The 18,488-nt window shown below is 49.3% G+C and overlaps 1 protein-coding gene across 6 annotated transcripts in view; it reads right to left on the reverse strand.

Annotated features, from left to right (window-relative positions):
• MYO7A (myosin VIIA) overlaps window positions 1–18,488 on the reverse strand; it is a 116,847-nt gene that overhangs the window by 43,861 nt on the left and 54,498 nt on the right. For all 6 annotated transcript variants that reach the window (XM_054015814.1, XM_054015813.1, XM_054015811.1 and 3 more), the window contains 10 exons: window positions 12,897–13,055; window positions 11,716–11,808; window positions 9,337–9,431; window positions 7,880–7,964; window positions 6,422–6,640; window positions 5,396–5,503; window positions 4,592–4,801; window positions 3,776–3,979; window positions 2,323–2,499; window positions 164–253 (listed from right to left, as the gene is read on the reverse strand). In XM_054015814.1, the coding sequence (XP_053871789.1) occupies window positions 164–253; window positions 2,323–2,499; window positions 3,776–3,979; window positions 4,592–4,801; window positions 5,396–5,503; window positions 6,422–6,640; window positions 7,880–7,964; window positions 9,337–9,431; window positions 11,716–11,808; window positions 12,897–13,055 (1,440 nt within the window). The remainder of the gene's footprint in view (window positions 1–163; window positions 254–2,322; window positions 2,500–3,775; window positions 3,980–4,591; window positions 4,802–5,395; window positions 5,504–6,421; window positions 6,641–7,879; window positions 7,965–9,336; window positions 9,432–11,715; window positions 11,809–12,896; window positions 13,056–18,488) is intronic.

The following is an 18,488-nucleotide window of genomic DNA, read 5'->3' on the forward strand; positions in this document are numbered from 1 at the left end:
TAAAGAATCCTTAAATCTTTCAGGCCCCCAAAGACACAGAGAGCAGCAAACCCAGAGGAGGTCTGGATGTGTTGTGTAGAGGGAGCAGCGGGAGAGAGTCAGAGAGCCCTGCAGACTATATAATACCATTTGTGCTACCCAGCCGCAAAGCATTTCCTCTCACCTCTTCAGTCAGTTTGGATTTCTTCTTTAGAGTCAAGGAGACCAGTTTGTGCCGCACACTGTTCTTCTTGTGGCCATCTATGTGAGCGCTCTGCGAAGGCAAGAAGTATAGCCTTATTCCTGGGACACACACAAGCCTGCAAGGTGGGTTTCCTGTGTATCCGGCTCACCAGCTTTTAGAAATGGCCACATTTTCAGTGGATTCTGAGCACTGATTTGCTATTTCTGAGAGATGGGTCAGAACCAAAAACCGAGATCTAAACTCCTCCAAGCAACTGTAACGCTCAGATCTGGATCTCAATTTTGCAGCTGGCCTCTGTCTCTTTAATGGGCCAAATCAAAACCTGGATCGAAACAACCTCAAATTTTAGGAAAGTTTGACATGAAGGCAAATTACAGCTCAAACCCATCTCTAATACATAGTTTATGGATTAGAAGCATCTGGCCACTTATGAATATCCATCCATCCATTTCTAATTGAATCTAACCAGGCATTCATACTACCCAGAGAAATGAGACTATTAATATCCAAAAAGAACAGTTTGTCTCTAAGATAAAAATACATTGTTAAATTTTATTTCTCTTCTCTAGGGCCTCTGCTGATGCCACAGCCGACTGAAATATGATATTCTGTCCAATGAACAAATAAAAAATGGTTAATTATACAGAACGAAGCTAGATTCTTCATGTATATTTTAACATAATTAGATCCCAGTGGAGATTACTTTCCTCACCAGGAGCTTTAATGAAATTGCTACATTATATCATTGTTTCTGGGAATATGACTGGAACCAGGCGTTTTATTTATTTAGATCTACCAAAAGTGTCAAACAAAGGTGGCTGTTCTTAGACTCTAGAGGGCCTTGATGTAATCTAAGTGCAGCAGTACCATTTATCACATCCTGCCACCGGCAAGCCAGGCCACTGAAAATGTCCTGCCATCTTGTTTAAGGCAGATTCTCACAGACGAAAGCATACGAACTGCCAGAGTGCAATGACCAATGGTCTATCCAGTCTTTTGTCCTACTTTTAGCAGCAGCCAAAGATGGATTCTTATGGTGAAGTGTACTTGTCCCATGATAACCTAGTGGTGCAATACCATTTGCCATAGGACTAATTTTCTCCTGACCCCAAGAGGGTTGAATGCCGTGGGACAATCCCAGACCTTACCGCTCACGCACATCTTTAGACTGACTAACACAAACACAGAGCAACATGTTCACTTAAATCAAACCAAAACACTCCACCGCGCACACAATTCTTCCCCCTGCCCGGGGAGAGGATGAGAGAATGAACCACATGTGATAGCCACATAGCTTAACGCACTAATAATCCTAATAATACCTAGTTCTGCTAGAGTGCTTTGCATCAGTAGAATTCTATGGTGTTGAGGGCGGTATAAGAATTTATATGGAATAGAATTTATACTTTGAAACACAAGGGATGATAGGCTTTGTAGTTTTCTTCTTGCTAGCATAAGGGCAGATAAAACTATTTAAGAATGGCCATACTGGGTCAGACCAAAGGTCCATCCAGCCCAGTATCCTGTCTTCCGACAGTGACCAATGCCAGTGTCCCAGAGGGAGTGAACCTAACAGGTAATGATCAAGTGATCTCTCTCCTGCCATCCATCTCCACCCTCTGACAAACAGAGGCTAGGGACACCATTCCTTACCCATCCTGGCTAATAGCCATTAATGGACTTAACCTCAATGAATTTATCTAGTTCTCTTTTAAACCCTGTTATAGTCCTAGCCTTCACAACCTCCTCAGGCAAGGAGTTCCACAGGTTGACTGTGCGCTGTGTGAAGAAGAACTTCCTTTTATTTGTTTTAAACCTGCTGCCCATTAATTTCATTTGGTGGCCCCTAGTTCTTATATTATGGGAACAAGTAAATAAATTTTCCTTATTCACTTTCTCCACATCACTCATGATTTTATATACCTCTATCATATTCCCCCTTAGTCTCCTCTTTTCCAAGCTGAAAAGTCCCAGCCTCTTTAATCTCTCCTCATATGGGACCCATTCCAAACCCCCTATTTGCCTCAATCAATCCCATCAGCAGTTTGTTCCACAGATACATTTCTACTTTCATGAACTGTACATCAAGAATATTGGCTCTTCTACAGCTGTAATGTTAAAGAGAAGAGCATTCTCACCTCTCCTTCCCCTTGCAGAGCCTGCAGCTCTTTTTTGTAGGTCTTTTTCCCTAGAGTCTCATAGATTTTGGTCATCACTGGAATCTTCTCGCTGCCGTCGCTCATAGCCGTATGGTATTTAGGCTCAGGAAGGTCTCCCATGAAACGAAGGATAGTGATCCACACCGCGAGTGCTGCCTATTTGCAACAAAGGTGAAACTTACTAGAGTTCTTGGCTTGGTCTGGGTGAATATAATTAATTGTATGTATTATACTGTAATAAAGCCATGGCCACTAGTGACTGGATCCATACCAGCGCTAAACACTTCATGACAGCATGGATAATACTCAGATCCTCTGCTCCAAAAGCACAGGCCGCTGCTACTTGAGCGAAAGGAGACTCTCCTTTGGCTGTTAGCAGTTCAGGGTCTATGACAAACCATTGAGCGGTTCTGAATCTGTCCAGGAGAGGGTAGCGGTGAGTATAGTGCAAAATGAACTGGTTCATTAAAATGTGTACTGTAAATGCAAATTAAACTAAAATTGGGCAACATGGACCACCGTCTGGAAAATACATGACACGCCTCTCATTAAAGTCGAGTATAAAGGAGAAAACTCTCAAATTAGATAATCAAAAACTAATTGTGTCCCTGCCCTTGCCCCCTCAAAAAGAACAATCAGACTTTGTTAGTATCAAAAAAAGGATTTCCTACTAAGTTGAGATTTTCTGTCTAATCATTTCTCAGATGCATGAACAGAAAGGCCAGTAGCATAATAACAAACAGGGAGGATAGTATGATCCATCTTTTTATGTAATGTAGGGCCATTAAGGCGTTTTGGCACAATTCTCCTATACAGTTCTTGTGCACACCCTGTATATGTGGCTCTCGGCCCAATCCCTAACAGACCGGTCACCACAAGCACAGTGGGCACCGTTAGAGCATCTCAGCCCAGACACCAAGGACTGAATGGGCATGTGGACTGACGTCCCATCTTGAGGCACATGGGTGGGACAGTGTGGGAGCAGACTGTCCTACTGCTGTATATTTATACCCGTTTGGTGGCCCTCTGCCTCCCAAGCTTTGACTCTAGCCTGCTACACAAGTACTAGATTAAGGTTCAGAATGCTTGGGGGGGATTGTTTTATTACTGGCTTGCACTGTTTTATTTCTTAAACATGGTGCTCAAGCACATTGCAAATGAAATTTCCGTATGGTGCACCACATGACTACTGTAAAAACCCCGGTGGCTACTTGTCCTATAGAAAGAGAAGCCATCAATGAAGGTCACACAGGACATCCAATAGCAGATAAGGACTTTGCTCCTAAACTATCTTCAGACTCGTGTGTCCTACTGGGATGGATTCAAATAGGTGTCCTAGAAATGAAGGGCTCTGTAGCCTATTACCAACCCCCTGAATCATCCAGCCCCATTCTTCATGACCAGGACATTTACGGATTATTTTCTGTCTCACCAACTGGTCTCCTTCATCCTCGTGGTACAGAAGGGGCTGCTTAAGTGGCCGGCGGATGTACGTGTGTGTCGTCGTGCCCTGGAAGTAGGTGGCTGCAAACTTTGCAAATTTGTACTCCGAAAGGTCTTCCTCCTCTTCCTCGGGGAGGGGCAAAGCTGCATCTAAATCCTCTTCCTCTAGCTCCTTTTGGGCTCGCTCAAGGTCCTGGAGAGGGAGGAAAATATACACGCCCGATTTGGTTTAGTATCTTTAAAAGCTCCCTCACCCTGCACCTGACGTTGCTCCCAGTTCTGCCACTGATTTCAATAGGGCCAGGATCAGTTCTCAGGACAAGAATTGGCACAAAGGACCCAATCCAACTCCCCTTGAAACCAGTGATTTCATAGATTATCAGGGTTGGAAGGGACCTCAGGAGGTCATCTAGTCCAACCCCCTGTTCAAAGCAGGAACAACCCCAGACAGATTTTTGCCCCAGATCCCTAAATGGCCCTCTCAAGGATTGAACTCACAACCCTGGGTTTAGCAGGCCAATGTTCAAACCACTGAGCTATCCCAAGGGAACCTGGATCAGGCCCACATGAGGTCTGTAGATACTTCTTTATCCTGAGGAGAATCCTCTGTGAGACAGACTCCCAAAGGAAGCAGCAAGTGTGAACACACTGGAAAAAGAGTTATGATGAGCACTCCAAGAGCTAACCATTAGGGTAACAGGGTGATGATGCTGAACCAAGGTGGGATGGATTGCCATCTGTCCCAAAATGTTACTCTGAGCAACACTAGCAAGCCCTGTCTGTTGCTCCATTCTCCATGCAGTACCTCAAAGCCATTGGGTGCCTGTCCTTCCTGGCCTGGCAGAGACGAAGTGGTCCCTAGGAATCCAAACATTTTGTCCACCATATCCGAGTCGTTCACTGGCTCGTTTCGGGCCTTCTCCATTTTGTCCAAGAGTTCCTTCTTCCGACGGGCTTCCTCCTTCTCCTTCACCTCTCTCTCAGCATCTTCCCGGGCCAGCTGGGCAAGGCGTACCTAGAAGAGAACAGGTACACTGACTAGAGTGCATTCTCTGGCAAGCTGGTCCCAAATTCTGCAGCTTGGCCCCTTGGCTTTAGAGCAGAAGGATGGTCTTGGGGTTAAGGCACTAGATTGAGACGCAGAAGATCGGAGATAAATTCCCAGCTCTGCCACTGACTCACTGTGTGACCTGGGACAACGCACTTAAATCTGTGCCTCAGTTCCCCACCTGCAAAATGGACACAGCAATGCTTCTTTCTCTCTTCTTTTGACTATTTAGAGCCCAAGATGCAGGACTTTTACTCTATGTACATACAGCACCTAGCACAGTGGCAATGTTCCAGTGACAGTTGGGGTCCTTTATGCAGTCCTATCATACCAAAAATAATAAGCATAATCTGTGGACTTGTGGTGTGGCAGATCGGAAATTCTGTGCTAGCTTCATTCAAGTGAAAATAGGGAGGGCTTTACGGAATCAAATACGAACAATATAACAGGACAGCAAGTCCTCATACCAATTTATTGGGATGCTGCCTTCAATTGACCTTATTCTGCCCCTGCACTCTTCAGCAGGAGTAGAATCCAAGAAAGAGAAAAGTCAGAACGTACTTGGTGCTTCTTTTCTGCTTCCTCTTTGGCTTTCTTGGCACTCATCTCCTTCCGGAGCCGTTCCTCTTCTGCCAGACGAAGCTTCTCTGCTTCCAGGCGGCGGTGATACTGGGAAACAAAACACAAGTGGGCTTTTAAAAAGGCCCTTAGCACTTTTGCCCTGCTAACATCCAGATCACAGGAGCACGCAGTACAGACACGAACACAGCTCTGTCCCTTGGTATGTCTCAAGGAACACTAACATCATGGGAGTCAGTTTCTAGCCAGAGAGAGGCTACCAGCTTTCACATTGCTTTCTGATTTTTATTTCATTCTGTCACGATCTTGGGGAAAGAATTTGTGTTCTGCACTGCCTTACACACAGTCAGTGATCCGCACTAGTGTGATCTGCCTCTCTCTACGATATTTAGGGAGCTGGCCCCTAGGGTAACCACAGACTTTTGTATCCTGGAACAAACATTTGGGGCATGCCCATATTAGCCTTCAAAAAAGCGTTAACTAACTCAAGTTAATTGGCAATCAGATAACTTCAGGTTAAAAAAATCTAGTGTAGACATACCCTTAGACAGAGAGACACTGACAGCTAGACAAAGGCCGTAGGATGGATGTTATACACCAGGGGTAGGCAACCTATGGCACGTGTGCCGAAGGCAGCACGCGAACTGATTTTCAGTGGCACTCCCACTGCCTGGGTCCTGGCCACCGCTTCGGGGGCCTTTGCCTTTTAATTTAACTTTAAATGAAGTTTCTTAAACATTTAACAAACCTTATTTACTTTCCATACAATAGTTTAGTTATATATTATAGACTTATAGAACGAGACCTTCTAAAAACATTTACTGGCATGCGAAACCTTACATTAGAGTGAATAAATGAAGACTCGGCACACTACTTCTGAAAGGTTGCCGACCCATGTTATACAAACTATCATGCTCTGGGGAAACCAGCCCTGTTAGTCCTGTTAACTGGCTGCTGTCTTTCTCCATCCCGTGTGCTAGCAAACAGCATTTCCTGCATGGTACTTACTTCTCCCTTAAGGCGTTTATACAGCCTCCGTGCAATCATGCCCCTGGCATAAGCCTGGACCGTGAAGACAGCCCAAAGGCGATGGCGGAAGGCCCTGCGCACCAGGCAGCCCCGGCACCTTGCCTGGAACTCGATGATCCGTCTGCGAGCCATGTGGTACTGTGTGTGGAGTTTGCGGGAACGGTAGAGGGCCTGGAGCCTCAGGAACCCAATCCTCATCTGCAAAGGAAACAGGATTAAGACACTGGGCCGCTGAGGGTCTCACCAGCCATAATCAGATTTTCCTCGCTCATCTGCTCTCTCGCAGCTGAAAATACAAACCTGCTGAAATTAGCAACAAGCAAAGACCCCTCCCCCCAAAAAGCAGGGGAGAGCTGCTGTGAGATGGCAGAGAAACAAAGGGCTCCTGGATTTGTGGGGCCTGATCCAAAGCTCACTTAGTCAATGGGAGTTTTCCCGTTGACTTCCATGGGCTAGAGATCCAAGCCTTTATGGGCTCAATGACCCCTAATGCTTCTCGCGCACAGTCTCCTCCCTGTGCTTCCCTTGAGAGGTTTGGCGCTCAAGATCCCCCAGATCTATGCAGCTCTCAGGGCAGTCACAGGTAGTAAGGGCCATGCCCAAGGAGGCCCAGCATCTCCCCCTGCCTCCTGTCAGGGCTATTACCACTACTGTCTCCCCCAAGGGGTTCCACATCACAGGAGGGGGCACTTACGTTGATTCAGTCAGGGATAGCTTATGCTGGGTTGCGTGGGGGATGATACTGCAGAGAACGGCCATCCCTCTGGCCTTGAACGCTCCCATCCCCAGCCTGCCCCCTGCACACTTCTGCAGGCCAAATGTCATGGCACGCCCTCTGCAGGTCTTCTGCTGGGTCGGGTCCAGAAGAGGATCATATACCATGCCAGGCACATTCTCTTCTTCGATCCCACCCTCCCTATTGAGTTCTGGGATCCACCAGGCTTGGGGATGCTAAGGGGGCCTGTGTAAATACCCAGGACACCTGCGCAGTTTTGGATGGGGTTGTGGAGTGGGGGGACTGTCAGCAAAACATGGCTGCAGCTGCAGTAAAGTCCAAGGGACAACCTGGATCAGGTGCATTTCCAAGGACAGAGCTACACCGCTTCCACCAGCTTTAATACTGGCCCTGAGGTTGCAGCCTCCTGAGAAAGAACATAAGGCATCCAGGGCCACAGGTGACCAACTGCTGTAAGATGGGTCCAACTCATGACAAAGGCGTGAGGAGGACAACCAAAGAGACGGTCGCTCCCTTTATTCAGAACAGAGGGCAGCGAGGGTGTAGCTTCCCCCCTTCCACCGAACACACTAGCCAGCTGTCCCCACTCTGACCTTTCCCCTCAGGGGGAGCTTAACTGGACCAAAAAGGAAACTAATATCTGGATCCTAGGCAATGAGACCAAGGCGGGAAGAGCATAAAGGAGAACTGGCAACACTTACAGCACCATAGTTCTTTCTGCAGTTATGTCCCCGCCAGTATCTCTGAATCATCAGGGCCGAATGTCGCACTTTCAGGAAATTGGACCTGGAAAGGCATTACAAACACGTGTGCTGGTCTGCTGGGGGTTATCGTCATCTTGGCCAGCAGGGAAAGCCGGCATTGTTTACAGACTGTAAGGAGGGAAGCTGGAGTAACCTCCATGCCCTTGAGCTCAGTCGGCTGCTGGATAATGCCAGTCCCAGCCTTCCTTTCCCGCGCAGGAGGAAGCGGAGGCATTGTAGTGGTACTATCACGCTCCTCTCTGCCCATTCCCTATGCTTCGTCCAAAACAGGAACGGGAAGAGCAGTCCAAATGTGCCAGTCCAGTGCTAGGTGATCAACGGTCCTGCCCTGGACTGCTGGGTGACACCTTGGGCCCAGGCTCTTGTGACTTACCCCTCCTCTCCCCTCCCCGCCCCCCCATCCTTTGCATTTGGAATCTTCCTCACTCTGTTTCCTCTAGTCTTAGATTTTAACCTCATCCGAATGAGGACTGTAGGACAGATCTGCAGCTGGCATAAATCAGCATAGCTCCATTGACGTCAATGAACGCACCACCATTGACGCCAGGTGCGGATCTGGCCCCTTCTGTCTTCTTGACGTTCCAGGAGGTGCACAGCACACATTCAGGGCTTGAATGAAATAAGCAGTCGCTAGTCCAAACACACACCAAGCCAGCGCCAGAGTCAGGGACAGGTGACAGAAGCCCGGATTGCTAGTCCCCGGCTTTGAGCAATACTCAGGGCTGCTTCTCTAAGGACAGGCGTACGTCCCGGCATCCTTGGCCATCATTTTCTCTTTACCCCACATGGCTATGCAGTGTGCTTTACATAGGGTTGGCTTCCTGCCTCTCATCTCTGCAGCGCCTGGTTTTCAGTGGGAATGGCTGTACAGCACCTTGGGCTTTGGGATGAGTTGCACTGTAACATACTATTGCTCTTTGCTGCCATAAGGCTGAATATCACCCCCCCTTAGTCTCCCACTGGAATTTTGTCATTGACTTCAATGGGACCAAGATCTGGCACAGAAGTTCATTTGGAATAGTCTGCTAGTATAACTAAAGTTGGCCAATGAAGAGTGCCTCTGCCGAGTACAGAACTGAGTGTGGACAGAAATCCTTACTCCCATTGTTCTGAAAGTTGGCAACCTGAAAATAGATGTTAATAATTTCCTTCATGCTCTGAGCAGCTCCAGCACCGGTTATAGCATAATGTCAACCCCTGGAGGGCTTTATCATGCTCACCGCGAGCTAAAGCAATAGGCCAGACACACTGCGAACGGGCAGAGTAAGCTAGTGGTACCTGAGGCAAAGAGGACATTGTTTTTGCAGAGTGCCATGAACCAGAACATGGTGTGCCAGTCAGTCGCACTAACAGATCCCCCAATATTCACCAGGCATTTCATTGGCATATAATACCTGTCTTTAAACCCACGAACCACCTTCTGGATGAGGATGACCTTGTCTGTGATGGCCTTGTCCCTCTCAATCTCCAGCAGCATATCATGGTGATCCTGGGGAATTAACCGGCGCACAACAGTTACCCTGTGACCACTGGCCATCCCGTGACGGGAACGGAGGGATGGTATAAGGCTCTTCCCCAGAGGTCAAATCTAAGGACGCCCAACTTTACAACTCACTACGTTTGGGCCTCTACCGCACAGCCACTCACCTTCCGATCAAGGAGAACTGGACTTGAATCTTTCCAGCTCATCCGTGCCACGCCTAAATATGCCAGAAGGGGTCACCGCTGAGCATCACCCCTTCATCCCAGAGGCCGCATGCACTGCAGGGCTTAGTAACAGCGCATGAGTGAATTAAGTCGCCCTCTGATGTTTGGCTCACTACGCTCTTAGCTGACGAGTCAGTCGAGTGAGGTTGCTGCCATGCACCTGATTCGGTAGCATTTCCCACCCACGTTGTACAGGTACTAATGACTACACAAGGAGCAGGGCACTGGAGAAGACTGTGGCAAAGCTGGGAGCAAACTCCAGGCATCCCGAGTCTTGGTCCACTGCTCTGACTACTAGACGTCACTCCCTCCTCCAGTAAAGCATAGGAGCTGCAAAACCTGGACATAGGAAGGAGGGCTGAGGACAAAACGGTACCCCTTCACTCTGCGTTTCCTTGCTTTTGTGGAATTCAGTCAAGTCACGTGATTCTAGCCTCCTTTCGATATCGGCCAAATCGATTTCTATACTAGTTTCTTTACTGGCTGCTGCAGGAACTGGGTGCATGTATACAACTTTGCATGTTTCCCGTTTTACCCGACCTTGCGCTGCCCTTCAGAACCTGCTCGTTTCCCTATTTCCTGCCTGGACAGCTGCGGGATCCTGATAACGCTCTCTGGAAAGGAAAGCTAAAGGGATGTCAGGAGCAGTTTCTAAGAAATAGCTGGGGAGATGTTTAAAAAGAAGTGAACAGGATTACATCTGAGAAACACTAGAGAAATCCCATCTGCCGCCCGGCTCGCTCCTTGACAGCTCGACCTTGTTTTCCTGGAGGGATGTAGAGATGGGATCGTAAAAACAAATGCACGTGAGTAGGGCCGTCAGAACAAGACAGCTCTTTGTTACGCTGCCGCTGTCTCATTGTGCCGCACAGGGCCCTAGATCCAATAGGCAGCTCTGCACTGGCCTTGCCAATCCCGAGGGGCACAGAGCTGCTGATCCTCCGCTTGGCACGGCAGGGACCTTTCTGTCACTCCCACTGGCTCTCTGTTGAGCCCGATCCCTCTCTCTCCCCCACATAGGTGCCCCAGGGGTTCTGGCAGCCTTGGGGACCAATGTCGCATCTGTCTGACAGGGCCTGATGATAAGGGCCTCGGGAAGAGCCTTGGAAAATGTCAGCGGGTGGTGGAGGGGAGGGGATCACAGGGCATCTGTGCTGCCCCACCATTCCGTACTGCTTGTGCAGAGAGTGGGATCTTTGGGCCAGTGAGCCCCTGTCCTGGCTTATGGAGCTTTCAGGAGCTGTCAGCCAGCCCCAGCACGGGGGCAGGGGATGGAGTGAAGGGAGCAACTCAACAGCTCAGCTCTCTCACTGTCTCCATGGGTGTCAGTCAGCCAGGGAGCTTCCCCTCACCCCTTCTCTGCAGGGACCTGGGCGGGGCACTGCCTACGCCCTCAAGCCACTCCTGGGTGATTCTGCTGCCACATCTGGCAGTGGAGTCATTGTCCCTGCTCTGGGATACAGCTGGGCAGCCACAAAGCTGCCTGCGTTCTCACAGAGGAGAGGCCTGCGCCGCTTGGGATATGACCAGTGCCGTGCGTGCGCATATCCCAGCCAGGCTCTGTGCCAGCAGAGTGCCAGGATTTCACCCATACTCTGACTCCTAGCTCTCACCTGATCTGGATCCAACACCATCTCCTGGCCCAGTCCCCACCAAATCAGGCCAGAGACCTGGGTGGTGGATGGGGATTAGTTCTAGCTATGTAACCTGCTACTAGGATGGGTGTTAGAGTCCTTCAAAGCTAAGGGCAGATGACAGAACAAGGAGTAATGGTCTCAAGTTGCAGTGGGGGAGGTCTAGGTTGGATATTAGGAAAAGCTATTTCACTAGGAGGGTGGTGAAGCACTAGAATGGGTTACCTAGGGAGGTGGTGGAATCTCCATGCTTAGAGGTTTTTAAGGCCCAGCTCGACAAAGCCCTGGCTGGGATGATTTAGTTGGGATTGGTCCTGCTTTGAGCAGGGGGTTGGACTAGATGACCTCCTGAGGCCTCTTCCAACCCGAATCTTCTATGATTCTATGATTCTAACAGCCACTCAATGCACGGACAGCCTGAAAGCATCTTACCTTCAGGAAAATCTTCGTCTTGCCAATCTGCCAATCATCATCTTTCCCCAGCACCGCTTCAGCAATTCGCTGACACGTTCCACGCAGGTCGCCCTAGGGGAAATGGGGCAGCGGGACATAGCAGCCTACGGCTCACATGAACACCAGCCGCCCCTACCAGCTATAAACACGGGGCAGAGTCTGATCTCATTTCCACCTGTTTTACACTGGTGTAATCTAGTGACATTAATGAGGCTCCTCCTCATTTGCATGCTTCCCTCTCCTGGCTGGCCTAGAAGCAGTGACTGAAGATGACGATTCATTCTAGTCTCAATCCCCAATCCATGACAGTGGCTGTCACTGCTGACTAGCGTATATACAGTAGATGTGCAGTGATGGAGCAACACAGCGGGCAGCACCGTGGCTTGGAGAGTCCTGGGCTGTGGTGGGAGAGGGAGGAGGCACACCGCCTCAGTGGCAGGGTCAGAGAGTAACACCTACAGAGGCCTGTGGGGAGCATAGGGAGAGGTCCTGCTCGCTACACCTGTTGAGTTGATGTAGCCAGCACTTCCCCAGTGCAGCCATGCCAGGGCATGTGAGGGGCAGGCCATGCCCAAAAAGGCCCCATCCCTGGGCTGGCTCGTTGTATCAGCTGTGCTCCCCAGCCATCCCTCCGTGGGCTCCCTCTGGTCCCTGCGAATGTGGTGCCTGCTTGTTTCAGGCAGTACAGGCTCATCCAGTTATTTTAACTGTTACTGGGGCTTCTGAGCTCAGCTGAATCATAGTCTCACAGACGCCTCATCCTATCTAAGGCGCTTAGATGGCCCCCGTTAACATAGTAACTGAGGGCCTCACAGTCTCTCATGTGTGTATCCCCACAACCCCTCTGTACGACATGGAAGTGCGAGCCCCATTTTACAGCTGGAGAACTGAGGCCCAGGGACTAAGGGCCTGATTTTTAAAAGCACTTAGGGGCCTAACTCCCATTTAAATCAACAGGAATTAAGCACTTAAATACCTTTGAAAATCTGGTCCTAAGCCACTTGCCCAAGGTCACACAGGAAGTTTGTGGCAGAGCAGGGAACTGAACCCAGGTCTCTGGCTAGCACTCTAACCACTGGGTCTTCCTTCCTCTTGACTTTCTCCAGGGCATTAGCACAATGTTTTTTGATAAAAATCCAAGTCACTGCTTAAACCTGTACCTGCTTGTACGCCGGCTTCACCCCGGGCATGAGGACACGATACCTGTCCACAAACTCCACGAAGCTGTAGCGGATGGGATAGCCGGCCCTGCGGATCCGGATGGTCTCCATCATCCCTGAGTACCTCAGCTGGCGAACACACAGCTCCCGATCAAACAACTGGGGAGGGGGAAAATCAGACTGGAACACCAGGGGCTCTTTTGGCTCTGATTTCAAACCTCGCTGGCCTGTGGACTGGCTTAAGCCGTACCATCCAGCCTGAATGTGGGGAACAATCCGAAGTCTTGTGGGGGAAACAAATACAACATCTTCTCCATAGAAACTTTAAGGATTGCCGCAATGGAAGGCCTGAGGCGCAGAGCACATTTGTCTCCGTCCCTTTCTTTAACTCACACTTGCACAATGGGATCAAGAAAGGACCCATAGCGTGCTGCAGGGAACTGGAAGGGAACAGGGAAGGCTGTGTGTTAGTGTTCCCGCTAAATCCCTTCCCTTGAAGCAGAAAACAAAACTGCTTTGGTAAATGGCGTCGCTTGCAGGGCCATGGTGTTGGTGCGCATTAGGGATAGTGGAATTCAAACTGTGTTTGGGGCCATTCTTATTAATGAACAACGACAATAAGGGCTTGTCTACACTGGCAAGTTTCTGCGCAGGAAAGCAGCTTTGTGCGCTCAAACAGCAGATGTGTGCGCACGGCCAAGCCACTTGGTGCGCGGGAACTCCTCAGTTGCAGCGCTGCAAAAAACCCACCTCGACGAGCGTCGTAAGGCTATTTGTGCAGAGGCCCCAGCGCTCTATTGCCAGTGTAGACACTTGATTGCTTTCTGTGCTCTAATTGGCCTCCGGAGCTGTCCCATAATGCCTCGAGTGACCGCTCTGCACACTGATTTGAACTTGACTGCCCTGGAGACATGCGCCCCTCCCCTTTCAAAGCACCTGACAGCCCTTGGGTGCTGTGCTGATCTGCTCCGGGACACAAAGCAAACCATTAATGTGGAATGCTCATGCTGTTGAACACAGAAGCAGAGATGTGTGTGTGTGTGTGTCTCAGCCCAGGGAGGGAGACGGGGGCTGATGTCGGGGTTTCCCCCTCCCCCTGCCTCAGGACTGGTTGCTTCGTGCCGCTGTCTGAACTTACAAGACAGCATGCTGACACACTTTCTGTCCCTCAAAACACACTGTGTCTCTCCACTCCTCCATGCACACACACACACTCCCTGTCACACACTCCCTCCCCCCCACCCACTCGACTTCCATTGAAAAGCAGCTGGCAATGTAGTAGGATGCCCATGGAACAATGGGATTGGGAAACCTGCATCATGTGGGGCTGTGCCTGCCCCACGAGGCACTGCAAACCCTTCCCCAAAGCACCCTGCGTTCAGTTGCACAGTGGGATAGCTACCACAATGCACTGCTGTCTTTGCCCTTGCAAGAGCTGCTAATGTAGATGCGCTCCAGTGTCACAAGGAGCACAGTGTGGACACGCAACAGCAGTTTAATTCCAGCGTTTTAATGAAAGTGGTATAATTTGTGGCACAGAAACTTGCCAGTGTAGACATACCCTTAGAGTAATAAAATTAAGTCCTGACTGCACGTTTGGACATTACAGATACCTTGGATCTATATTTGGTATCACTATGGCCCCCATCACACACAGTATCTGAGCATCTCAGTCTTTCATGTATTTATCTGCATAACACCCGGGGGAGATAGAAAAGTATCATTTTACTGAATAGGGGCACTGAGGCATAGGGAAGGAAGGTGACTGGCCCCAGATCACACAGGAAGTTTGGGGCCGAGTGGGGAATTGAACTTAGGTCTCCCAAATCAGTGCCGAAGCCATAAGCAGGGGACCCCAGTCACTATAAAAGGTGTATGGGGCTAAGTCTATATTGGTACATGCGTTACACAGATTATTCAAGTACTAAACGAAGGCACTGGAGTGTGAGCTGCACATACACTACATTCCCAGTTTCCTTGTCGGTGGGATCCTGCCACTGAGTTCCAAGAGGCGCATGTGTGTGTATGGGGTTCCCCCCTTTCCCGTTCCTGTGCGGCGAACATATGTTCTGGGTCTGTTGTTGTGGGAGGTCATGGAAGCTCCTTCACTGGAGGTTTTCAAAAGGAGGCTGGAAAGCCATCTGTCTTGGATGGTTTAGCCACAACAAATCCTGCATCTTGGCAGGGGGTTAGACTAGATGACCTTGGTGGTCCCTTCTCACCCTAGGATTCCAAGATTCTATGTCCTTGCCAAGCCTCCAGCTCTCCTTCCAGAGTGGGTGTGCAAGAGATGGAGGAGGCAGCATGAGGAGATGGTGGCCAGAGGTTCTGGGAAGCAGGGGAGCTGGGTCTGGAGGAGCCTCAAGAGGAGATGTGAACCCTGCTCCAAGTCGTGCTGGTTGCTGGCAGCTTCAGTCGCTGCTTCTTCCCCATCTCCAAGGCCCAGCCCTGGGCGAGAGAGAGCACCCGGGACCTCTTCCTCCCTCCCACTGGAGAGACCAGGACCGTGAATTCGTAGTCATGTCTACAGCCAAGAGGGGAGCCTAGGCTCCCTGCTCTTCCTGTTTCATTGCGCCTCTACCCAAACCACTGAGCCATCCTTCCACTCACGGAGTAGAAGAAAGTACTTGCCCTGAAGAGCTTAAACTCTGACAGACAGACATGGGCCAGGGCAAAAACAAACTGTGAGATCCGGAGAAGGAGCTAACTCAAAAATGCTTCTGCCATGTGGCTGTGCCTGGCCTGGCTCAGCGACCGCACAGTTCTGATTTAATGTGGTTGATAGTTTCAAAATGGCCTGGCCGACCTGTGTAATGCAGCCTTCCCAAAGGGCGGCTGTTAAACCTCTCTACACACCAACGAGCCCTGAGACAACCCCATCAGGCAAGGTACAGGCAGATAAACCAAAGTATAGAGATGTTAAAGACCTGTCCACTGTTGGCTCAGCGAATCAGCACAAAAGATGAGAACAGGACCCAGGAATCCTGGTTCCCCGGCTCAATCCCCACAAGCACGCTGCCCCAGATTGGCGTTACCAGCCTACACAAGTGTTCAGCTTCCAATGTAAAATAAAGGAAGCACAACAACCCTTAATAATGAGCTGAGAAAGGGAAACCCACTACAACGGCCTTCCCAGTCAGCTCTCTCAGGACATCACAGACACACACCTCAGACTTGGAGGGGCAAATCCTGCCCCCTGTTCCATGTGTGTTGGGGGGTCTGACTTACTGGGACCAGTTCAGGCCTGCTGGAGAGGAGGGGGCAGGATGCTGCTGGGTCCCTGCACAGGTCTCTACACCCTGAGCACCTCAGAGCTGCGCTCTGTGAGGGATCATGTGGGGGTTAGTCATTATTATTCAAGTATTCCAGTAGTGCTCAGAGGCCCCAGGCAGATCAGGGCCCCATTGTGCTAGGTGCTGTACAAATATCCTGGCCCCAAATAACTTACAGTCTTAGTATAAGGTGTAACAGGCAGGTGAAAGCCAAGTTGGGACTAGAAGTAAAGATGAAATGACAATAATACAAGCAGGCTTGGTCTCAGCCCACCCCCCACCTCACCACTATGTGCTAGCACTGCTCAAGGTAGGCATCCTGGATTGGAGACAGGAGAGATGCAGAGGGAGAGTGGGGGACTCTCTGGTCATTTCTCCTCAAGGAGCGGATGGGTCGGAGCCCTGAGGCCGCAGTAGCAGCCTTGATGCCATTCTCTTATGGCAATTTGGCCCTGTCATTTGGGAAGCCAAAAGGGAAGAAAATCCTTCCCTAATTAACAAAGCAGGAGTTTTAGATTACAGAACGGCCCGTGTCTCAAACCTTCCGCTGTTGGAGAGCCTGTGGGGAGTGCCCTAATAATAATTCCTCTTCATAAAGGGCCAGATTCTGCCACCCTTGCTAATACTGAGTAGTAACCATCAGCCTCTTGCAGACTCAGGGGCAACTCACGGTGAACAAAGGGTGGCAGAATCTGGCCCTTACACCTGACTCAGAGCCCAGTGGAGCCAATAGAAAGATTCCCACGGACTCCAACAGTCTTAGGATCAAGCCCGGGGCAGGGCTGCTGGCCTCTCTCCCCAGTCCAGGCAGGACTAACACTACTCCAGAGATGCTTTCAGGCCCTTCCCCCAGGGCATGGTTTATTCATTCAAATAAACACACAAAGTAACGAAAAACAAGGCCATTCCCCTGACCAATACAAGCTGCAGGGGCCCAGAGGCCTCTCACTCTGTACCCCTTTCTCTGCTCCAGACCCAGGAGCAAACCTCCCCCTCCTGCAACTCCCCCGAACTGAGCTCTCTCAGAACTTTACAGGCAACACCAGACCCCTGCCTAGCTGGGTCTGCTAACTGAACAAGGCTGGCCGGCCCCAGACGCTTAAAGGGGCAAACCACCCTGTTACACCCTGATTCAGGAATGTACGTGTGTGTGTGTGTGTGTGTGTGTGTGTGTGTGTGTGTGTGTGTGTGTAACTGAGCTCACAAACAGTCCTCTTGATGTTGATGGGGCTACTCACACGCTGAAAGTTATGCATGTGCTTACATACCTTCCTGAATTGGGCATTAAGTGGGCTCCTACATTACACAGACTGCTGCCAATTTATGGATATTCTTTTTTTCCCTCCCACAATCTGTTCATTAATCACATTTGTTTCTTCCACACTACTTACAACAACACACAACTATTCAGAAACAACAGTGCGGGAGCAAGGGAAAGACACAACTGGGTGAAAACAAAGTCATTTTCCAAGGTAAGTTTCACGGGGAAGCAAAACATTCCACAAAGTTACGGACAAAAGTTTGAAAATCATGTAAAATAACAAATGACCAGGACTTTCCACTGGCCTTTCACTTCCTGCTATCCCATTTCCTATCATTATCCGCACACTTTCCTTTATATCCTGGGACAGAAAATTAACTCACAGAAAATGTTTTTCTTTCACAACCTTCCTGCACAGCCCTAGGTTCCATGATCTGTTTTTTGGTTCTGTATTTTTAAACTCATTCCAAAAATAAATGTTCCCATTTTAGTATGAAACCACATTATACATCTTACAAAACTGCAGCACAGAGCTTAGCATTAACTGTCCAATTTGTGTTTCTCTTTTGGATTAATCTTGCAATCCGCACGTTCATGAATAGTTTCACTGACACCCCTGTGGCTACTGGTGTGAGTCGGGGACAACTGCTTTGTGGGCTGCAAGATCTGGTCCTTACAGAGCAGTTAAATAGATGCAGAATTCCAAACCCAGATCATTCTAAAACTCAGGGGAGTTCAAATCTGGGGTTTTGGAACAATTTGCTAAACTTGCATCTGGATCCAGGTTCTGCGTTTCAACACACTCCAAGTTCTGGGGTGACATGGTTTTGATTTGGGCTCATCTCTGCTGATAAACGAACACTAGTATTATGTTTTGAGGTTAATATGCAATTAAGTGCACTTATATATATTTTTTAATTTCGGTCTCTCCCACTCACACACTAAACAAACACCCAGGACAGAACAAACTGCTCATAGAGAGACATCAAAATATTTGTCTGATCGTATTTGTTTTGCCAAACAACAGATCCACACATATATGTTCACTGCAAATATATA

The sequence above is a fragment of the Malaclemys terrapin genome, chromosome 1 (assembly GCF_027887155.1).
Source record: "Malaclemys terrapin pileata isolate rMalTer1 chromosome 1, rMalTer1.hap1, whole genome shotgun sequence".
Taxonomy (NCBI): Eukaryota; Metazoa; Chordata; order Testudines; family Emydidae; genus Malaclemys; species Malaclemys terrapin.